The 15,575-nt window shown below is 62.0% G+C and overlaps 1 protein-coding gene across 1 annotated transcript; it reads right to left on the reverse strand.

Annotated features, from left to right (window-relative positions):
* Window positions 1–7,646: 7,646 nt before the first annotated feature.
* MAPK13 (mitogen-activated protein kinase 13) lies at window positions 7,647–15,409 on the reverse strand. Its single transcript, XM_002714655.5, has 12 exons — window positions 15,192–15,409; window positions 14,488–14,617; window positions 13,574–13,632; window positions 10,140–10,248; window positions 9,984–10,013; window positions 9,687–9,734; window positions 9,438–9,552; window positions 9,263–9,334; window positions 8,750–8,829; window positions 8,484–8,562; window positions 8,209–8,385; window positions 7,647–7,980 (listed from the first exon to the last, which is right to left on the reverse strand). Exons 1-12 carry the CDS (start codon window positions 15,308–15,310, stop codon window positions 7,898–7,900), a joined length of 1,101 nt encoding a protein of 366 aa, XP_002714701.1. The 5' UTR covers window positions 15,311–15,409; the 3' UTR covers window positions 7,647–7,897.
* Window positions 15,410–15,575: the final 166 nt, after the last annotated feature.

Here is a 15,575-nt window from a genome sequence, read left to right on the forward strand (position 1 = left end):
CTCGCGGGCGCCGCTGTGACTGCACAGGCGCCCCGCACAGAACGCTGCCGCTGGCTCCCTCGCTGCGGGATGCTCGGGGAAGAAAGTGCCGCCAGGGACGCCCAGCAAGGGGGCCCAGCTGACTGGCCAGGAGAGGGTGGGCATCGTGGGCCCCAGTCGGGGTCCTAGCAGGAGACCTTATTGGAGAGGTTCATTTAGGAATATGAAGGGGGAAGAGATGGGCAGCCCAGTGGCGGGGAGGCGGGCAGGCGGTTCCGCAGAACACAGACAAGGTCGGATCCAGGCTGTGGAGGGAGGGCGGGGCTTGAGGGTCAGGAGGAAAAACAGCCAAGTGAGAGGTAGGGGAAGCTAAACCAGCGCCAGAGTATTTGGGGGTGGGGGGTGGGGGTGCGGTGGGGCTGGCGCGGCCTAGGGCAGACAGTCCCAACACTGACTCCCAGAGGAAGGGGTGGGCACTGCGCGCGGTGGAGCGGCGCGCCCGGGGTGGGGGTGGGGGAGGCATTCGCTGGAGAACAGGGGAGCCTGCAGAGGAAGGGACGGTGCTGAGGAGGTGTGAGGGTGTCTGCCAGGCAGTCCTGGTGACGAAGCAGGGGTGCCACACAGGCTCCTCGTCGGCAGGAATCTCAGAATCCGGTGGTAACTAAGTGAGCCGAGCCTGCGGGGGGAGTTCACAGAGGAGCTGAGGGGGAGACCCTGCGTGGAGAAGGCGGAAGTGGAGCTGTCAGCAGGATGGGGTAATCCCGGAGGGAAGAGGATGTGGTAGAGAAAATAATCCACAAAACAAGCCACACCCGCTGAGCGCTGCTTATGTGCTAGGTTCTGAGTGCCAGCCTCATGTTGTTATCCCCATTTTTTTTTTAACAAATTTATTTATTTGAGAAGTAGAGTTACAGATAGAGAGAGGGAGAGACAGAGTAAGGTCTTCTTTTACAGAGTGGACAGTGAGAGAGAGAGAGAGAGAGAGAGAGGAAGGTCTTCCTTTTCCGTTGGTTCACCCCCCAATGGCCGCCACGGCCGGTGTGCTGCGGCCAGCGCATCGCGCTGATCCCGTTGGTTCACCCTCCAATGGCTGCTGCGGCTGGCGCGCTGTGGCCGGCGCACTGCGCTGATCCGAAGGCAGGAGCCAGGTGCTTCTCCTGGTCTCCCATGGGGTGCAGGGCCCAAGCACTTGGGCCATCCTCCACTGCACTCCCTGGCCACAGCAGAGAGCTGGCCTGGAAGAGGGGCAACCGGGACAGAATCCAGCGCCCCGACCGGGACTAGAACCCGGGGTGCCGGCGCCGCTAGGCGGAGGATTAGTGAGCCACGGAGTAAGGTCTTCTATCTGCTGGTTCATTCCCCAAATGCAACTGTTAGAGCTGAGCCGATGCGAAGTCAGGAGCCAGGAGCTTCTTCCAGGTCTCCCACGGGGACGCTGGGGCCCAAGTGCTTGGGCCATCTTCTACTGCACTCCCAGGCCATAGCAGAGAGCTGAACTGGAAGAGGAGCAGCCGGGACTAGAACCGGCACCCATATGGGATGCCGGCACTGCAGGCGGAGGATTAACCCGCTGCGCCCTGGCGCTGGCCCGTTATCCCCATTTTACAGATGAGCAAGCGGAGCCCAAGGCCACAGGGCCGCTAGGTGGCAGAGCTGCAGCAGATGGCTGCATGGCACCGTGCAACTACTCTTAACACGCTGGAGAACGAGAAGGGTTGTCCTGGGCCACACCGCCTCCTGCTGGGCTGGAGGAAACCCAGCTGCAGTCTCCTGAGTCTCCCCCTTGGAATCCTACCAAACCCCTGTGATCCCATCCGCCTCAGCAGCCTGGGGAAAGCGCTCCTGATGTCACAGGTGCCGGTTAGGGATGTGTGGGCCTCTCCCAGAAAGCTAGTTAGTTAGCTCATAAAGCAAGAGGTCTACAGGCAGGCAGTTCTTTTCTTTTCACAGTTCCTTGATGTATGCAGGCGTTCAGTCTTCCCCTGGTATCACTCTCAGTGTGTGGGTTTTTTTGCCCTAGGCTTGCTACCTCGTGGTCCCACAGTGGCTGCCAGAGCTGCAGCACTCACAGACCATCTTCAGGGCAGGTAGCAGGTGCAGATTCCAACCCCTCAACTCCCTGCAAGTCCTCTTGGCCAGAATCCTGAACTGAGTCCTCACCAATTACTAGCCAGGGGAAAATAAGCACACTTGGTTTGCAATCACGGGTCACCCCCTCTCCCCCCAGAACTGGAGGAGAGGCCCCCTTCCCAAGCAAGCTACAGTGTAAGCAAAATGTAGGTTCGCTAATAGGAACGCTGAGTGGCTGTTAGGTAGGTGACCAGCTGTGCTTGGAATAGTGCCTGACCACTACTCCAGTCCACAAGATGCTTTGGGTCCATGGTTTGGCTGCCCTAGACAGCTCAGGACACAGGGACCCTGTGCTTAAGGTCCAGCCTCCCTGGGTGGCCCCAGCGGTCTCTGCCAGCATTTTGCCCCGGTGTTGAAGGGAGCTGGGCACAGTCTGAGCGCGGCGCTCACGGGCCTCTCCCCCCTGTAGGAAAAACCTCCTAGCCAGGCCTCATGGCTGCTCAGCCACACAGCCTTCTCCCCAGTCTCCCCTTCGCCCCCTCCCCCAAATCCTAGCAAAAAATTCTCAGTGCTGAGACCCTTGGGAAAACAGGGGAACAAGTGTCTCACGGGCAGCTTCTCCTGGCCAGTTAACAGAAACCTGTCCCGGGGCCTGCCCGCTTTTTGCCTGTGCCACAGGGAGGGGAAACCCGCAGATGAGCTCAGTAAGTGATCGGGTCACTGGCACAGCGGGAGGGACAGTGCAGGCATAAACAGAGAAGGCCTGGGCCCCGGCCCCCTTCTGCGCCTCAGTGTCTCCATGGGTACAAGCACAGAGGGACACGGTGCAGGAGGGAGGGAAGACCCCCACCCATTTTCAGTTAGATATAGGGGCCTCCGCAAATCCCCCAGCAGAGGGCTCCAGGCAGACGCGTTCCTGCCTGGGTACTGAGACTGGGAGGCCCACAGTAATAGGAGCAGTAACTGCTGTAGGCCTCTGGGGCCGGAGCTGGGAGTTTCGACCCAGCTCCATGACCATCTGAGGGGTGGGGATGGGGTATTGTAAGAAACAGCCGAGGTGGGGCGGGCGCTATGGTGGAGCAAGTTAAACCTCCGCCAGCAACGCCGGCATCCCATATGGGCACTGATTTGAGTGTCGGCTGCTCCACTTGCAAACCCCCACCCTCTAAATGTCCTGGGGAAGCACTGGAAGATGGCCCAAGTGCTTGGGCCCCTGCACCCACCTGGGAGACCAGGAAGAAGCTCCTGGCTCCTGGCTTCAGCCTGGCCCAGCCCTGGCCATTACGGCCATTTGGGGAGTGAACCAACAGATAGAAGATTCTCTCTCTTTCTCTCTCTCTCCCTCTCTTTCAAATAAATGCATAAAGTTTTTAAAAGAAAAAAAATAGAGGATACCTAAAGCCACATCTTAGTATCTAGAAGACGGCTCTTAACTGGGCCCGTGAACTGTAGAACCCGGGAGTCCGTGACCTTGGATTGGCAGACATCACAGCTTCATTTCCACTCACCTCTGCCTCCTCAGGTGCGCGGAGAGGTGGCCAGCTGCGGAGTCGGGAGGCGTCACAGAGCTCTGTACAGCCCTCTGCGCATTGCGGCAAACATCTAGAAACACGGCCTACACTCACCCCTCCTCCACATGTACACAAGCTTAGTGCGCCCATCCCTGGGGCTTATGTTAATGAAGAAACTCGTGTAGTGCCACAACACACATCAAAAATATTTTTGCAGTGGTACATTAACGTAACCAACTTCCTTTGCCACCTTACAGATTTTGTTTTATGCGCATAAAAATGTCATTTGGAGAAGGGCTCCTTGGTGTCAAGTGCCCTATATTAGCATTCGTGAGGGAGGCTACTCTGGAGAGAAAAGAGGTTTTTTTGACTCCCAGTTCTGGACACGCAAGGTCCAAACAGGCACCCGCCTTGGGCGCAGCCCATCATGGCGGCGACACAGGTGTCCACAGGATCTAATCACAAGACCCACCCAGTGCCCCCATCGAATCCCTCTCCAAGGGTCTCGAAGCCACCATGGTCAGATCAGGTTTCCACCTTCTTATCACCACTAACTTAACAGCTGACTCTGGGGCCTAAACCGAGGAGTTCAGGTTTGAACGTGTGGCCCCACGTGTGGCCCCATCGTGTGGCCCCATCGTGTGGGCCCTGTCAGCCCTGCCCAGCGGGCAGCTGCTCAGGCTCTGGCAGAGGAGCCTGAGCAGGGTTTCCCCAGGCTCCACCCTTGCTCCAGGGACTCCCCAGTGACAGCAGGCGCGGGATCCCAGGGGTACCTGGGAAAACGGGGAGAGCCCAGAGCTCACTGTGGAATAACAGAAGGGGTGCGGCATTGGCCCTCAGGGAACTGCTTCCGCAGAAGAGAAACACACAAAAGCTGGGAGTAGGGAGGAGGGGTGGGAGAGTCCTCCCCTTCAGGCCGTGGCCGTGGCTGTGGCCGTGGCCGTGGCGTGGCTGGAGCTGTGAGTTTCCCACACGCACTGGTGGAAGTAGCCTGCACCCCCCTGGCTCTCCCTTGGCAGGGCCCCTCCTCCGTGGGCCTCCCCTCACTGTGAGCAGCGCCACCCTCGGTTTACGCCGGGTGCGCCCTGCCCTGGGATGACATAGCCGCCATTGCTGTCACGGATGTCCCAGCGCCGCAGCCTAGGGTGAGGAGCTGCTCAGGCTGCACAGAGGTGCTGAGGGAGGGCCCAGCTGCTGTCTGGGATTGGTCCTCAGTCTCCAGGGCCGGCTTGTGTGTGAGGACCTCGCCAGCCCTGCAGCGGGCACGTGGCAAAGCCCAACCTTGTCCCCCAGCGCCGCGGAGGTCCTGCCGGCCAGCAGGCTCAGCTCTCATGTACGCCGCCGGCCACACAGGACACTCGTGTCCCGGCTCGCCGCCGGCCACACAGGGCACTCGTGTCCCGGCTCGCGGCCTCGTGCCCACTGGCGCGCTCCAAGCCTCGTCCCTTGACAGGCACTCGTGCTGAACATCCAAACCCCTCCGCCTCTCTTTGGAGAAACTCCCGGGTTGAGTTGGGGGTGGGGGGGTCTGTGGGGGCACCAAGGGACATGGGGAGAGGCCTGGGAGTCAGCACCCGGAGCTCTTCCAAGGCACAGCTCTAAGGTACAGGCCAAGGACCCTCTTCTGCTCATGGCTGCGCTGCTGCCTTCTGCCCCACCTTGGTCCTGGTCAGGGCGGAGAAGCAGCCAAGAGGGCCCTGCAGCACCAGCCATCCGTTCGCTCACAGACCTCCGATCCGACCCAAGCAGGGGCTCAGTGGGTGCTGGCGCCTGTGTGTTGGGACCCACAGAGGCCTTATAGGCAGAGGCACCGAAAGCAGCCCATGCTCCAGGCCTGGACCCGAGTGCTGGGCTCCAGTGCGTGTGGTGCCGTGGGGACTGGGGCCTGCTTTAAACACCGTGGGCAGTGCCCGCTGCTGCGCGAGGTGAGCCTCCTGAGGGCTCCGGGACTGTGTCCACGGCAGGCCCCAGCGCACAGGGCCTGGGGGAGGCAGTGGGAGCGGATGAGTTGAGAGAATGCGGGGGCGGGGGGGGGAGTGGCAGGCTAAGAAGGTTGGAGCCAGGCCTGGGGGCTACCCAGGGGTCTCAGAGCCGCAGAGGAAGGTAGACCCTGGGGCAGTTTAGAAACCGGCTAGGTCAGGGGTGAGCAAGACATGGGCAGTGCCAGTCAAGGACACCCACTCTGTGCAAGGCTACCCTGCGGGAGAGAGCAGTCCATGATCCCAGCTCAGAGCCAGGCAAGCGGACAGCCGGGCGGCCCTGGGACCAAGTTTGGGTGAAGAGCCTCGGCCAGAGGCTGACCTACCACCTCCAGCAATTCCCGGCTGTGGCTGTCTCACCAGCCTCAGGGGCCTGGGTTTTGCTGATTTTCAGTGGACATTGCTGAAGGCAGTTCCGGGCTCCCACATGCTCTCCCTCTGTGATTGCCCCCTGCAGTAGCGTGCACGTCTGTTACAAGTGAGCCAGTGCCGGCACTTGATCCCAAGGTCATGGTTGACTCGAGGGGTTCTCTTCATGGTGTGCCGCTCTACAGGTTTTACCAAAGGCACAGTGGCATGTGTCCACCACTAGAGGATCATGCAGGAATTTCCCTGCCCTAAACATGCTATGTCGGAGCCTCAGGCTTAACATCTGTAAAATGGGCTCATCTGAAGCCCCTCAGTCTCCCACTGTAGGTTTCTAGTTGAGGCCTCCTGGCAAGTGTTCCTCCACATGTGGTCTGACAGCCTTCCTGGTTGGAGGGCTTGGGCAGAGAGGGCCGTCCCGGTTCAAACGCACAGGCTAGGGGCGGCTCTAGCCTTGCTGAGTCAGGCTCCTGGGATGGGGTGCTGGGAGCATTTGAGAGCCTCTGTGCACTGAGCCCCCGACTGCCTGTACAGACGGGAACTTGTTCTACCCAAGTGCTGGAGACCTAAACGGGGATTCTGGCTGTTGTCAGGTTAAAGCTTTGGAGAGCGGTGCCACCTTCCCCAAGGGGCAGGGAGCGGAACGGTTTACCACGAAGCCAGGAAAACGCACATTTCTGCCGGCGCAGCTCCCAAGACTGCTGCTGTTTGCTTGGTATCTTGATTGCTTATCACTCACCCAAAATAGCCTGAGCACGCCGCCTCCCCAGCTGTAGCTCCCTCGGCTCAGCAGCCGCACCCGCCTGGCTCCTTAGCAGAGCACAAGGCCTGAACATGGGGCCCAGAAAGGGCCCTCTCCCTGTGTCGCCCGTCGTGGCTGAACAGTGCCTGCCCAAATTCCTGTCCGGACCTCAGAACGTGACTTTGCTTGGAGACAGGTGTAGATAGACAAGGAACCAGGGCAGAGCCTAAATCCAGGGACGGGCACTATTCTAACGGGGGGAGACAGCACAGCACACAGGAAGACGGCCACGTGTGCACACAGACCGAACCTGGGATGGTACGGCGACAAGCTGAGGAAGGCCGCACACTGCCAGGAGCCACCACGAGCTACAACGGGGCGAGCAAGTTTCCTTCCAAAGGGCCCTCGGAGGGCACGTGGCCCTGCCGCTGCCTTGCTTGGGGAACTGCAAGGTGATGAATTTGTGTGTGTGTGTGTGTGTGTGTTTTTAACAGGCAGAGTTAGACAGTGAGTGAGTGAGAGAGAGAGAGAGAGAGAGAGAGAGAGAGAGAGAGAGAGAAAGGTCTTCCTTTTGCTGTTGGTTCACCCTCCAATGACTGCCACGGCTGGCGCGCTGCGGCCGGCACACCGCGCTGATCCAAAGGCAGGAGCCAGGTGCGTCTCCTGGTCTCCCATGGGGTGCAGGGCCCAAGCACCTGGGCCATCCTCCACTGCACTCCCTGGCCACAGCAGAGAGCTGGCCTGGAAGAGGGGCAACCGGGACAGAATCCGGCGCCCCAACCGGGACTAGAACCTCGTATGCCAGCGCTGCTAGGTGGAGGATTAGCCTAGTGAGCCGCGGCGCCAGTGGGAATTTGTGTTGTTTTGAGCCATCCAGTTTGTGATAGTTCTCCATAGCAGCCGCGGGCAGCAGTCACACCATCAGAGGCCCGGGGCCGGGCGCAGCCACCTCTCTCTGCCCCCACTGCACTCAGGAAGGAAGGGACCCCACACTTAGGCTGGTCTCCAGACGGGCATTTTAATGCAGCCCGTTATGATCGGAGTTACTGTCTCCCAGCCGACATCTTTGAATTCTACATCTACTGGGCCCATTTCCCACGCAAGGGAGAGAAGGGCCCTGTATGGACTAGAAGTTCTGTTCCAAGAAGGGTTGAGACCAGCAGTGACAAGAGGGCCGGGCGCAGGGGCAGCACCCGGCTGGCGGCGCCCGTGGCGGTGCCCGCGCTTGGCCAGCGGTCGGGCGGGACGAGTCACTGCAGCTTCATGCCACTCCGGCGCCGTGAGTCCTTCCGCGTCACGGGGCTGAAGCCCATAATCTCCTTGTAGATGTGCTCTGCGAAAGGCAGGGTGGCTGAGGTGGGTAAGGGGCGCTGAGGGCAAGGGCGTCCACCCCACCTCGGACCCAGCATGAGCAGGAAGTCGGTTCAAGCGGAATCGGACAACACGGGGGAGACAGCGTCTGCTCGGAGAGCAAGGCCAAGGCTGTCCCGGGCACTGGTGGGACCAGGCACGGAAAGGAAGGGGGGCAAAGGCGGGAGGGGCCCCGAGGCCTGGCTCTCACGCTTCCATTCATCCACTGTGAGCTTCTCGTGTTCCAAGGCGTCATCGAACGGCTGCTGGGCCTCCGTCTCTTCCTCGGGGTCCCGGAAGGGTTCAAAGAAGGGGTGGGCGAGGGCCTGCGAGGCCGTCAGGCGCTTGTCCACGTCCAGTTCCAGCATCTTCTCCAGCAGGTCTACGGCTGCAGCGGCAGAGCTGTCAGTCTCACCCCGGGGGCGGGGCCGGGGGCGGGACAGAGCCAGGGCCCCCCCCACCCCCGGAGGTGCTCCCGGAACTCACCCTGGGGGCTGGCCCGTGGGAAGAGCTGAGTGAAGTCCTTCTTGGGCATCTGGGGCAGGGACTGGATGTAGGTTTTGGCCTGGAAGACGGGAAAGTATTGCAGCCCCCCGCAGGGCGCCGAGTGGGGCTCTGGGGAAGGACCAAGGGCTCAGCTCAATCTGAGGTGGGAGGAAGGCCAGAACGCCTGCCAGGGCAGAGAGCCAGCCCACCAGGCCGGGCCGGCCGTCGCACAGCCCAGGCCAAGCCGGGCCCCACTTGCCACCTACTGCTTTGTCCTTCAGCTTCTGCACAAACTCGGCCCCGGGCACTCCGGTCACTTTCAGGATCTGGGTCAGCTGGTCTAGGTCTGGGCAGCGGTTAAGGGTCAGCCCTGTGCTCTGCGAGCGCTCCGCGGCTGCCTTTCCCGCGGCCGCCTTTCCCGCGGCCCCGCCGTCACCTCTGGGGGGCGCTGTGGGGGCTGCCCAGGCTCCAGACTCAAGAGAGCCAGGCTGGGGTCGGTCTCCCGGGGTGGGTGCGGGGGTGCCCCCACGCCAGACCAGGCCAATGCCCCCGGGGCACGTGCACCCTGCCCTCATCCCCACAGTCCCCCTCATGTCCCCGCGAGGCACCCAGGCGCGTCTCATCAGAGGCTCCCGGTGAGGGTGCGCGGGCCCAGGCGCGGGGCCCAGGTCCTCCCCATTTTTGCTTGTCCGCATCTTTATCCCACAGGGGGCGCGCAGGAGCCGGGGTTCACCCGAGCCGAGCTGCGGCGCTAACGCGGTTCTGCCGGCAAAGGATACAGTCCTTGCCCTTGAACAGCGTCTTCCCGGTCAGCATCTCCGCCATGATGCAGCCCACCGACCAGATGTCCACTGCGGAGAGGGGTCAGCGAGTCCGTGGGACCGGCCTGGGGCCTGGGGCCTTGGGGCCTGGGGCCTGGGGCCCGGCCGCGGCCCTCCCGCCGCGCCCACTCACCGGTCTGGTTGTAGTGCATCCAGCTGAGGATGACCTCGGGTGCTCGGTACCAGCGCGTCACCACGTAGCCCGTCATCTCGGCGTCCGCGTGCCGCGCCAGCCCAAAATCCAGGATCTATGGCTCGGGGGACACGGCGCACGGGGCTCGCTGAGGGGAGGCGGCTCCAAGGGGCTCCCGAGAGACACAGGGCCCATTCCCGCCCCCACTCCCACCCCGTCCCGGCTGAGCCTGCCCCGGGGCCCCCTCACCTTCAGTTCACAGTCCTCGTTGACGGCCAGGTTTCCTGGCTTCAGGTCCTGGATGGGAGGCAGAGACAGGAGCTGCCCTGGCCCTGGCCAGCAATGCGGCCCCAGCCCACCAGGGACCAGGCCCTAAGGCCCCTCTGGGCCTCAGTTTGAACCCAGGACCAGGGGTCCCCTAAGCACCCGGCAGCTCAGAGCTCATTCTCCATCAAGGCCCTGGGTGCCGCGGCTGGGCCTGGAACCCCACCCCCCCATGCTCCCCACTCCGGGGGCCTCTGAGATAGGAGCAGAGCAAGTACTCACCCTGTGGACCACCCCAGCAGAGTGGATGTACTGTGTGGGGGAGAGAAACCCGGTGACCCTGCTGGGCCTCGGCAGCCATTTCAGGCTCCCCCAGACCACGGGCCTCCATGCCAGGCACCCTCCCCCCGCCCCGCCCCCCTCCAAGCACACACCCACCTTAAGACCTTTAAGCATCTGGTAAACCAGGTACTGGATCTTGTCCTCACTGAACTCCATGCCCATGATCTTCTGTAGATCCGTCTGCATGAAGGGCATCACCAGGTAGCTGGAAGTCACAGGGGCGTCTTGGAGCAAAGCCCTGGCCGGCCCAGCCCCAGGTGGGAGCTGGGAGGCAGGCACGGGGTGGGTGGGTGGGGCACAACAGGGGCCTCAGAGATAGGCCCAGCAGCCTCCCTCCCTCCCCATGGCCTCCAGCGACCCCCTGCAGTAAGCCCCCCAGTGGCAGAGCTCAGGAAACCAGACCTCGGAGCCGTCCTCAGACCCGCAGCCCCAGGCCCCGCAGAAAGCCGAGTGTGAGAAACCTGGGCCAGCATCTCCTTCTGCTTCTATCTAAATATTTGCTCCCGCGCGCGCGAGGTCGTGCCTGGCTGAGATGTCTCCACAAACAAGATGTCTGCCCTTCCAAGAAGGAAACACCAAGTCCACCTTCATTCAGGAGGTGGCTTGGCTGTGGCAGCAGCTTACAGGGTTGCAACACAGGTCAAAGTCAGCAAAATGAAACAGTTACTCAAGGCAGAAGCAGCCGGAGCCCAACACAAAAAACCATGAAGATTCTAAGAGGAATTTCCTTTCAAGACAGAAGGAGGTGGAAGCCACCTCCAGGGACCTGTGCACTTCCGAGGCCTACTTCCACCCAACCACAGCCCGCCCTTGCCCCCAGGCCCCATCCTGCAGGTGCCCAGGCCCCGTCCTGCATCCGTCCCCTCTGCGGGGCCCTAGTTCTCAAACTTGCCAGTCTCGTCTCGCCACACCACAACCACCAGGCAGCCGCCCTGCCTTCACGTCGCTCCCTCAGGCAACCACCGCTTGTCCCTCTCTCACCGCCAAGCTTCTAGGAAGGGGGCTCCGTGCTCCCAGAACCCGCCACCTGCCCTCCCAGTCTCTCGCCAGCCTGCCGTCCGTGTCTGTCCTCCCCCCAGCCCGCTCGGCTCCAGGCCAACAGTGACCGCCGGCCGGCACGGTGCCTCCCTGTCTCCCTCTGGGACCTTTGGTCTCTCACGCTTCCTCAGCCTCGGCTCAGTCCCATCATCCTCTCCCACTCATCATCCTCTCCCGCAGGCTTTCATGGGGGCATTGGGCTCAGAATGACCCTGTCACCGTCAGCCTCTTCCTGGGCTTCAACCAGCGTCCAGTCCATCGACCTACAGGACGCACACCTCCCTCTCCAGAGGTCCAGGTTTCTTTTTATCCTTGCAGCTGCTCATAAGCACCAGAATGTTTACAGGCGTCAAAGTGGAATTCCAGGGGCCAGGCGTTTCGTGCAGCATTTAAGATGCTGCCTGGGACACCTCCATCCCAGATCCGAGTGCCCGGGCCTGAGTCTTGCCTCTGCTTCTATTCCAGCTTCCTGCTGGAACGCAGCAGGTGATGGGTCTAGTGGTTGGGTCCTTCCCACCCACGTGGGAAATCTTGATGGAGTTCTGGGCTCCTGGTTTCTGTCTGGCCCTGCTCTGGCTGTTGCAGGCATTTGAGGAGTCAACCAGTGGCTGGAAGACCTCTGTCTCTTTCAAATATAATATTTAAAAAAAAAAAAGTAAAATCTGGGGTGCTGGAGCTGTGGCATAGCAGGTAAAGCCGCCACCTGCAGGGCCGGCATTCTGTATGGGCGCTGGTTCAAGTCCTCGCTGCTCCACTTCCCATCCAGCTCTCTGCTATGGCCTGGGAAAGCAGTAGAAGATGGCCCAAGTCCTCGGGCCCCTGCACCCATGTGGGAGACCTAGAAGAAGCTCCTGGCTCCTGGCTTTGGATCAGCCCAGCTCCAGCTGTTGTGGCCATTTGGGGAGTGAACCAGTGGATGAAGACCTCTCTCTCTCTCCCTGCCTCTGTAACTCTTTCAAATAAATAAATAAACTTAAAAAAAAAGAAAAGAAAAGAAAAGAAAAGAAAAGAAATCCGGGGAAGGCATTGTGGCACAGCAGGTTAAACTGCCACTTGGGACATCACATCCTACATCAGAGCATCAGTTCAGGTCCTGACTGCTCCACTTCCGATCCAGTTTCGTAATAATGTGCCCGAGAGGCAGCAGGTGATGGCCCGGGTACTCGGGTCCCTGCCACCATGTGGAGGCCAGGATGGAGTTCCAAGGTCCTGGCTTTGGCCTGGCCCAGCTCCAGTTGTTGCAAACATTTGGGGAGTGAACCAGCAGATGGAAGACCTCTCTCTCTCTCTCTCTCTCTGCCTCTGCCTGTCACTCTGCCTTTCAAATAAATAAACAAATCTTACCATTTTTAAAAAGGTGAAATTCCAAAGGAGAATTCGTCATCTTTCCCAGATCTGTTCTTCTGCCACTTTGTATTCCAAGCTGGAACCTGTGCATCCCTCAAGCCCATGTCCTACCAGATACAACATTCTACCAGGCCCGCCCCCACCACCCCAGCTCCTCGGCTTATTTTTTAAGGTTTATTTATGTATTTGGAAGGCGGAGTTACAGAGAGACACGGGTAGAGACAGAGATCTTCCATCTGCTGGTTCACTCCCCAAAGGGTTCTAACAGCCAGGGCTGAGCCAGGCTGAAGCCAGGAGCCAGGAACTCCATCTGGGTCTCCCACATGGGTGCAGGGACCCAAGCGCTTTGGCCGCCTTCTGCTGCTTTCCCAGGCGCGGAAGCGGGGAGCTGGATCAGAAGGGGAGCATCAGTGTTAGCCCCATTCCTTCTGCTTAAACAAGGGTCTCGGTCACAGACACCGTCCCCCAGACTCGGCCCCTCCCCCGCACTGCACCCTACTCCTTACTCACGGCTGCAACAGTGCAGCCCCCAAATCCGACCTGACCACAGCACCTCTCTGGACTTGAGGCTGCCCGTGGGGTCTGGTGACCCACAGGGCCTACACTCACCACGCTGCGCTTCTCAGCGCCGTCCCAACAGCTTGGACGCACTCAGGCACTGCAACCCCAGAGCCAACCACGTGGGAACCGAATGTTCTGGGTCTGTGTGGCTGTCAATTACCCCAGCAGCCAGAGGCAGCCAAGGTCTCCTGAGCCTTGCTTCATGCTAGAAAGAGGCCTGAGGTCCAGACCCACACGTGGGTCCCCATGGAGTGGGGAACGGACTCGAGGTGACCCTGTAGGGACTGGCAGGCTACCTCCCTCAGGTTAAAGCTGGGGAATAAAGGAAGCAGCTGTGCACACAGGCCCCCGCTCCCGCCACCACCGCCATCCCAGCAGGCTCAGCTCTCGCTGCCCGCCCCGCCTCTATCCCTGGTAGAAAGCCTCTCTCCAGAGAGAAGCCCACCTCTGCAAGCCCAAGGACACAGGGACTGGCAGGACAGGAGGTCCCCAACCCAGAAGACAGACTCTGGACCCTCCCTCAACTTGCACCCGAGGGGCCCGGGGCCCCACACCAGCCCCATACGCCAGTGCGGCGGACTCACAAGTCATGGAAGCTGCGCAGGGAGGAGGCTGGGGTAAAGACATCCAGGAGCCCAATGACCTGGGGAAGAAGCCATCAGTGAGGCCTGGGCAGGCGCCGCCATGTCCTCCAGTGCCCAAGGGTCCCGGCCACACACAGGACTGCCCCCCCACCCGCCCTTCCTAACATATCACTCCCAGCAGGAGCCAGGCCCCCCAGCCTCGCTGGAAGCAGTAAGGGGATGGAGGTCAAAGAGGAGTGGGCCCCCTACCCCATTTGGGAGGGAGCTTGTACCCTGCGCAGGGAGGGAGGTGGGCAGAGCAGTGAGGCCTGCTCAGTGCATCGCTCCCAAGTCTGCGTTCAGGGAGAGCAGCACAAGCCCGCTCTCTGCTCTAGCCGGAGGGGAGGGGCCTCCAGCCTGCAGGCTCCCTGCCCTTGGCCTTGGGTTCCCCAGCCACATTTGCCCAGGCCTGCCACAGGCTCATTCAGAGCCAGTGACAAGATCACCCCCTGCCTGAGGTCACAGGGGAAGGGTCTGCTGCACAAGGAGGCAGGGGGGAACTTTGGTGGTGACAACGGTTTGAAATCATTATTTGAAATAGTTCTCCTCTAATCTAGACACCCTGGGGCTGTGGATGCTGGGCCCAGAGCTGGGTCCTGGGCTTTGCCTTGCCGTTTCTGCCAAGCAGGGCTGGGCAGCTCCGCTGAAACCCCAGCTCTGCCACTGACTGACCAATTAACCCGGGAAACCTCTGTGACTCAGTTTCCCCCTCTGCGACAAGGTGGCAACAGTACTTATCTCCAGAAAGACCCTGTGGCCCTTCCTGGTCAGTGCGCAGGGCACGACGTGGTATCGGGGAACCTTAATAGCGGGGCGGGAAGCGGGCCCGGTGGGGCAGGGAGGGGTCTTCGGCTGCGCCCCCCCGCGCGCCCTACGTTCTCATGCTGCATGTGTTTGAGCAGCAGCAGCTCGCGGTAGGCCCGCCTGGCGAAGATCTCCGACTGGAAGGGCCGGCTAAGCTTCTTGATGGCCACCTTCTCCCCAGACCGCTTGTCGATGGCGGAGCTGCGGGGGCACAAGGCAGGTCAGCGGGCGGCAGCCTTCCTGCCTGGACGGCGCCCACCCCTGGTCCCCGCACGCGCGCGCTCCTGGGCCACCTGCACCCCCAACCCTACTCGGCTCCTTGGAGGCCAGGCTGGGAGGGACGCTGCCCACTGCCTGCGACGTGGAAGGGCGGAGGGCCAGGAGTGCGGGGAGGAGGCTGGAGCCGAGCGGGGGCCACGGCTCCGAGGGCTGGCTCCTTTCGCCGCCGACGGGACGCGGAGCCTCCCACTGCAACCCGGAAAATCCCTTCCCCTTCCTGGGCCTCCGCGCACTCATCCGTGGCAAAGGGGACCTGCCCAGGAGCTCTGGGGAGCCCACTCAGTCCTGATTCGCCCCGCTGAGACCCCCACACGGCCCTCCCGGCAGAGAAAGGCGGTCCGTGGCTCCGAGCCAGCGCCGCCACCCGGGGCTGCTCTCGCGCCCTCCCTCGGCGCCCTGCTCCACCGGCTCCCCGCGCCGCCAGCTCGGCCGAGGCGGCGCCCCGACGCCTGGCGTCCCCGCGCCCCCCAGTGGCCGCGCGGCCCAGGGGTCTCACCACACGGCGCCGTAGGCCCCGCTGCCGACGTGCGTCGGGGACACGTAGGTCTTGGGCAGCTCCCAGGCGGTCTTGTTGACGTCCTGCTTGTAGAAGCCCCTTCTCCGGGTGAGGCTCATCCCGGGCACCCAGTCGCGGCTGCGGCCCCGGCACGGCGGCTGCGCCCGCGGTCCGGACTGCGCCCGCCCTCCCCCGCACGAGGGCGGGCGTTCGGCAGCGACGCGTCCCACCTGCTGGCTCAGGTGCGCTGGGCGCCGCCACGCCCGGGCCTGCCCGACAGCGCCGCACCCCCATTTGCCGGCCGGCCCCGGAGAGGCCGCCCCGAGCCACCCGCGGCAGGTGCGGGTCCCGGGACGCCGTCCGGGCTGCGGGGCGGGAGTGGGC

Source organism: Oryctolagus cuniculus, chromosome 5 (genome assembly GCF_964237555.1).
Source record: "Oryctolagus cuniculus chromosome 5, mOryCun1.1, whole genome shotgun sequence".
Classification (NCBI taxonomy): Eukaryota; Metazoa; Chordata; class Mammalia; order Lagomorpha; family Leporidae; genus Oryctolagus; species Oryctolagus cuniculus.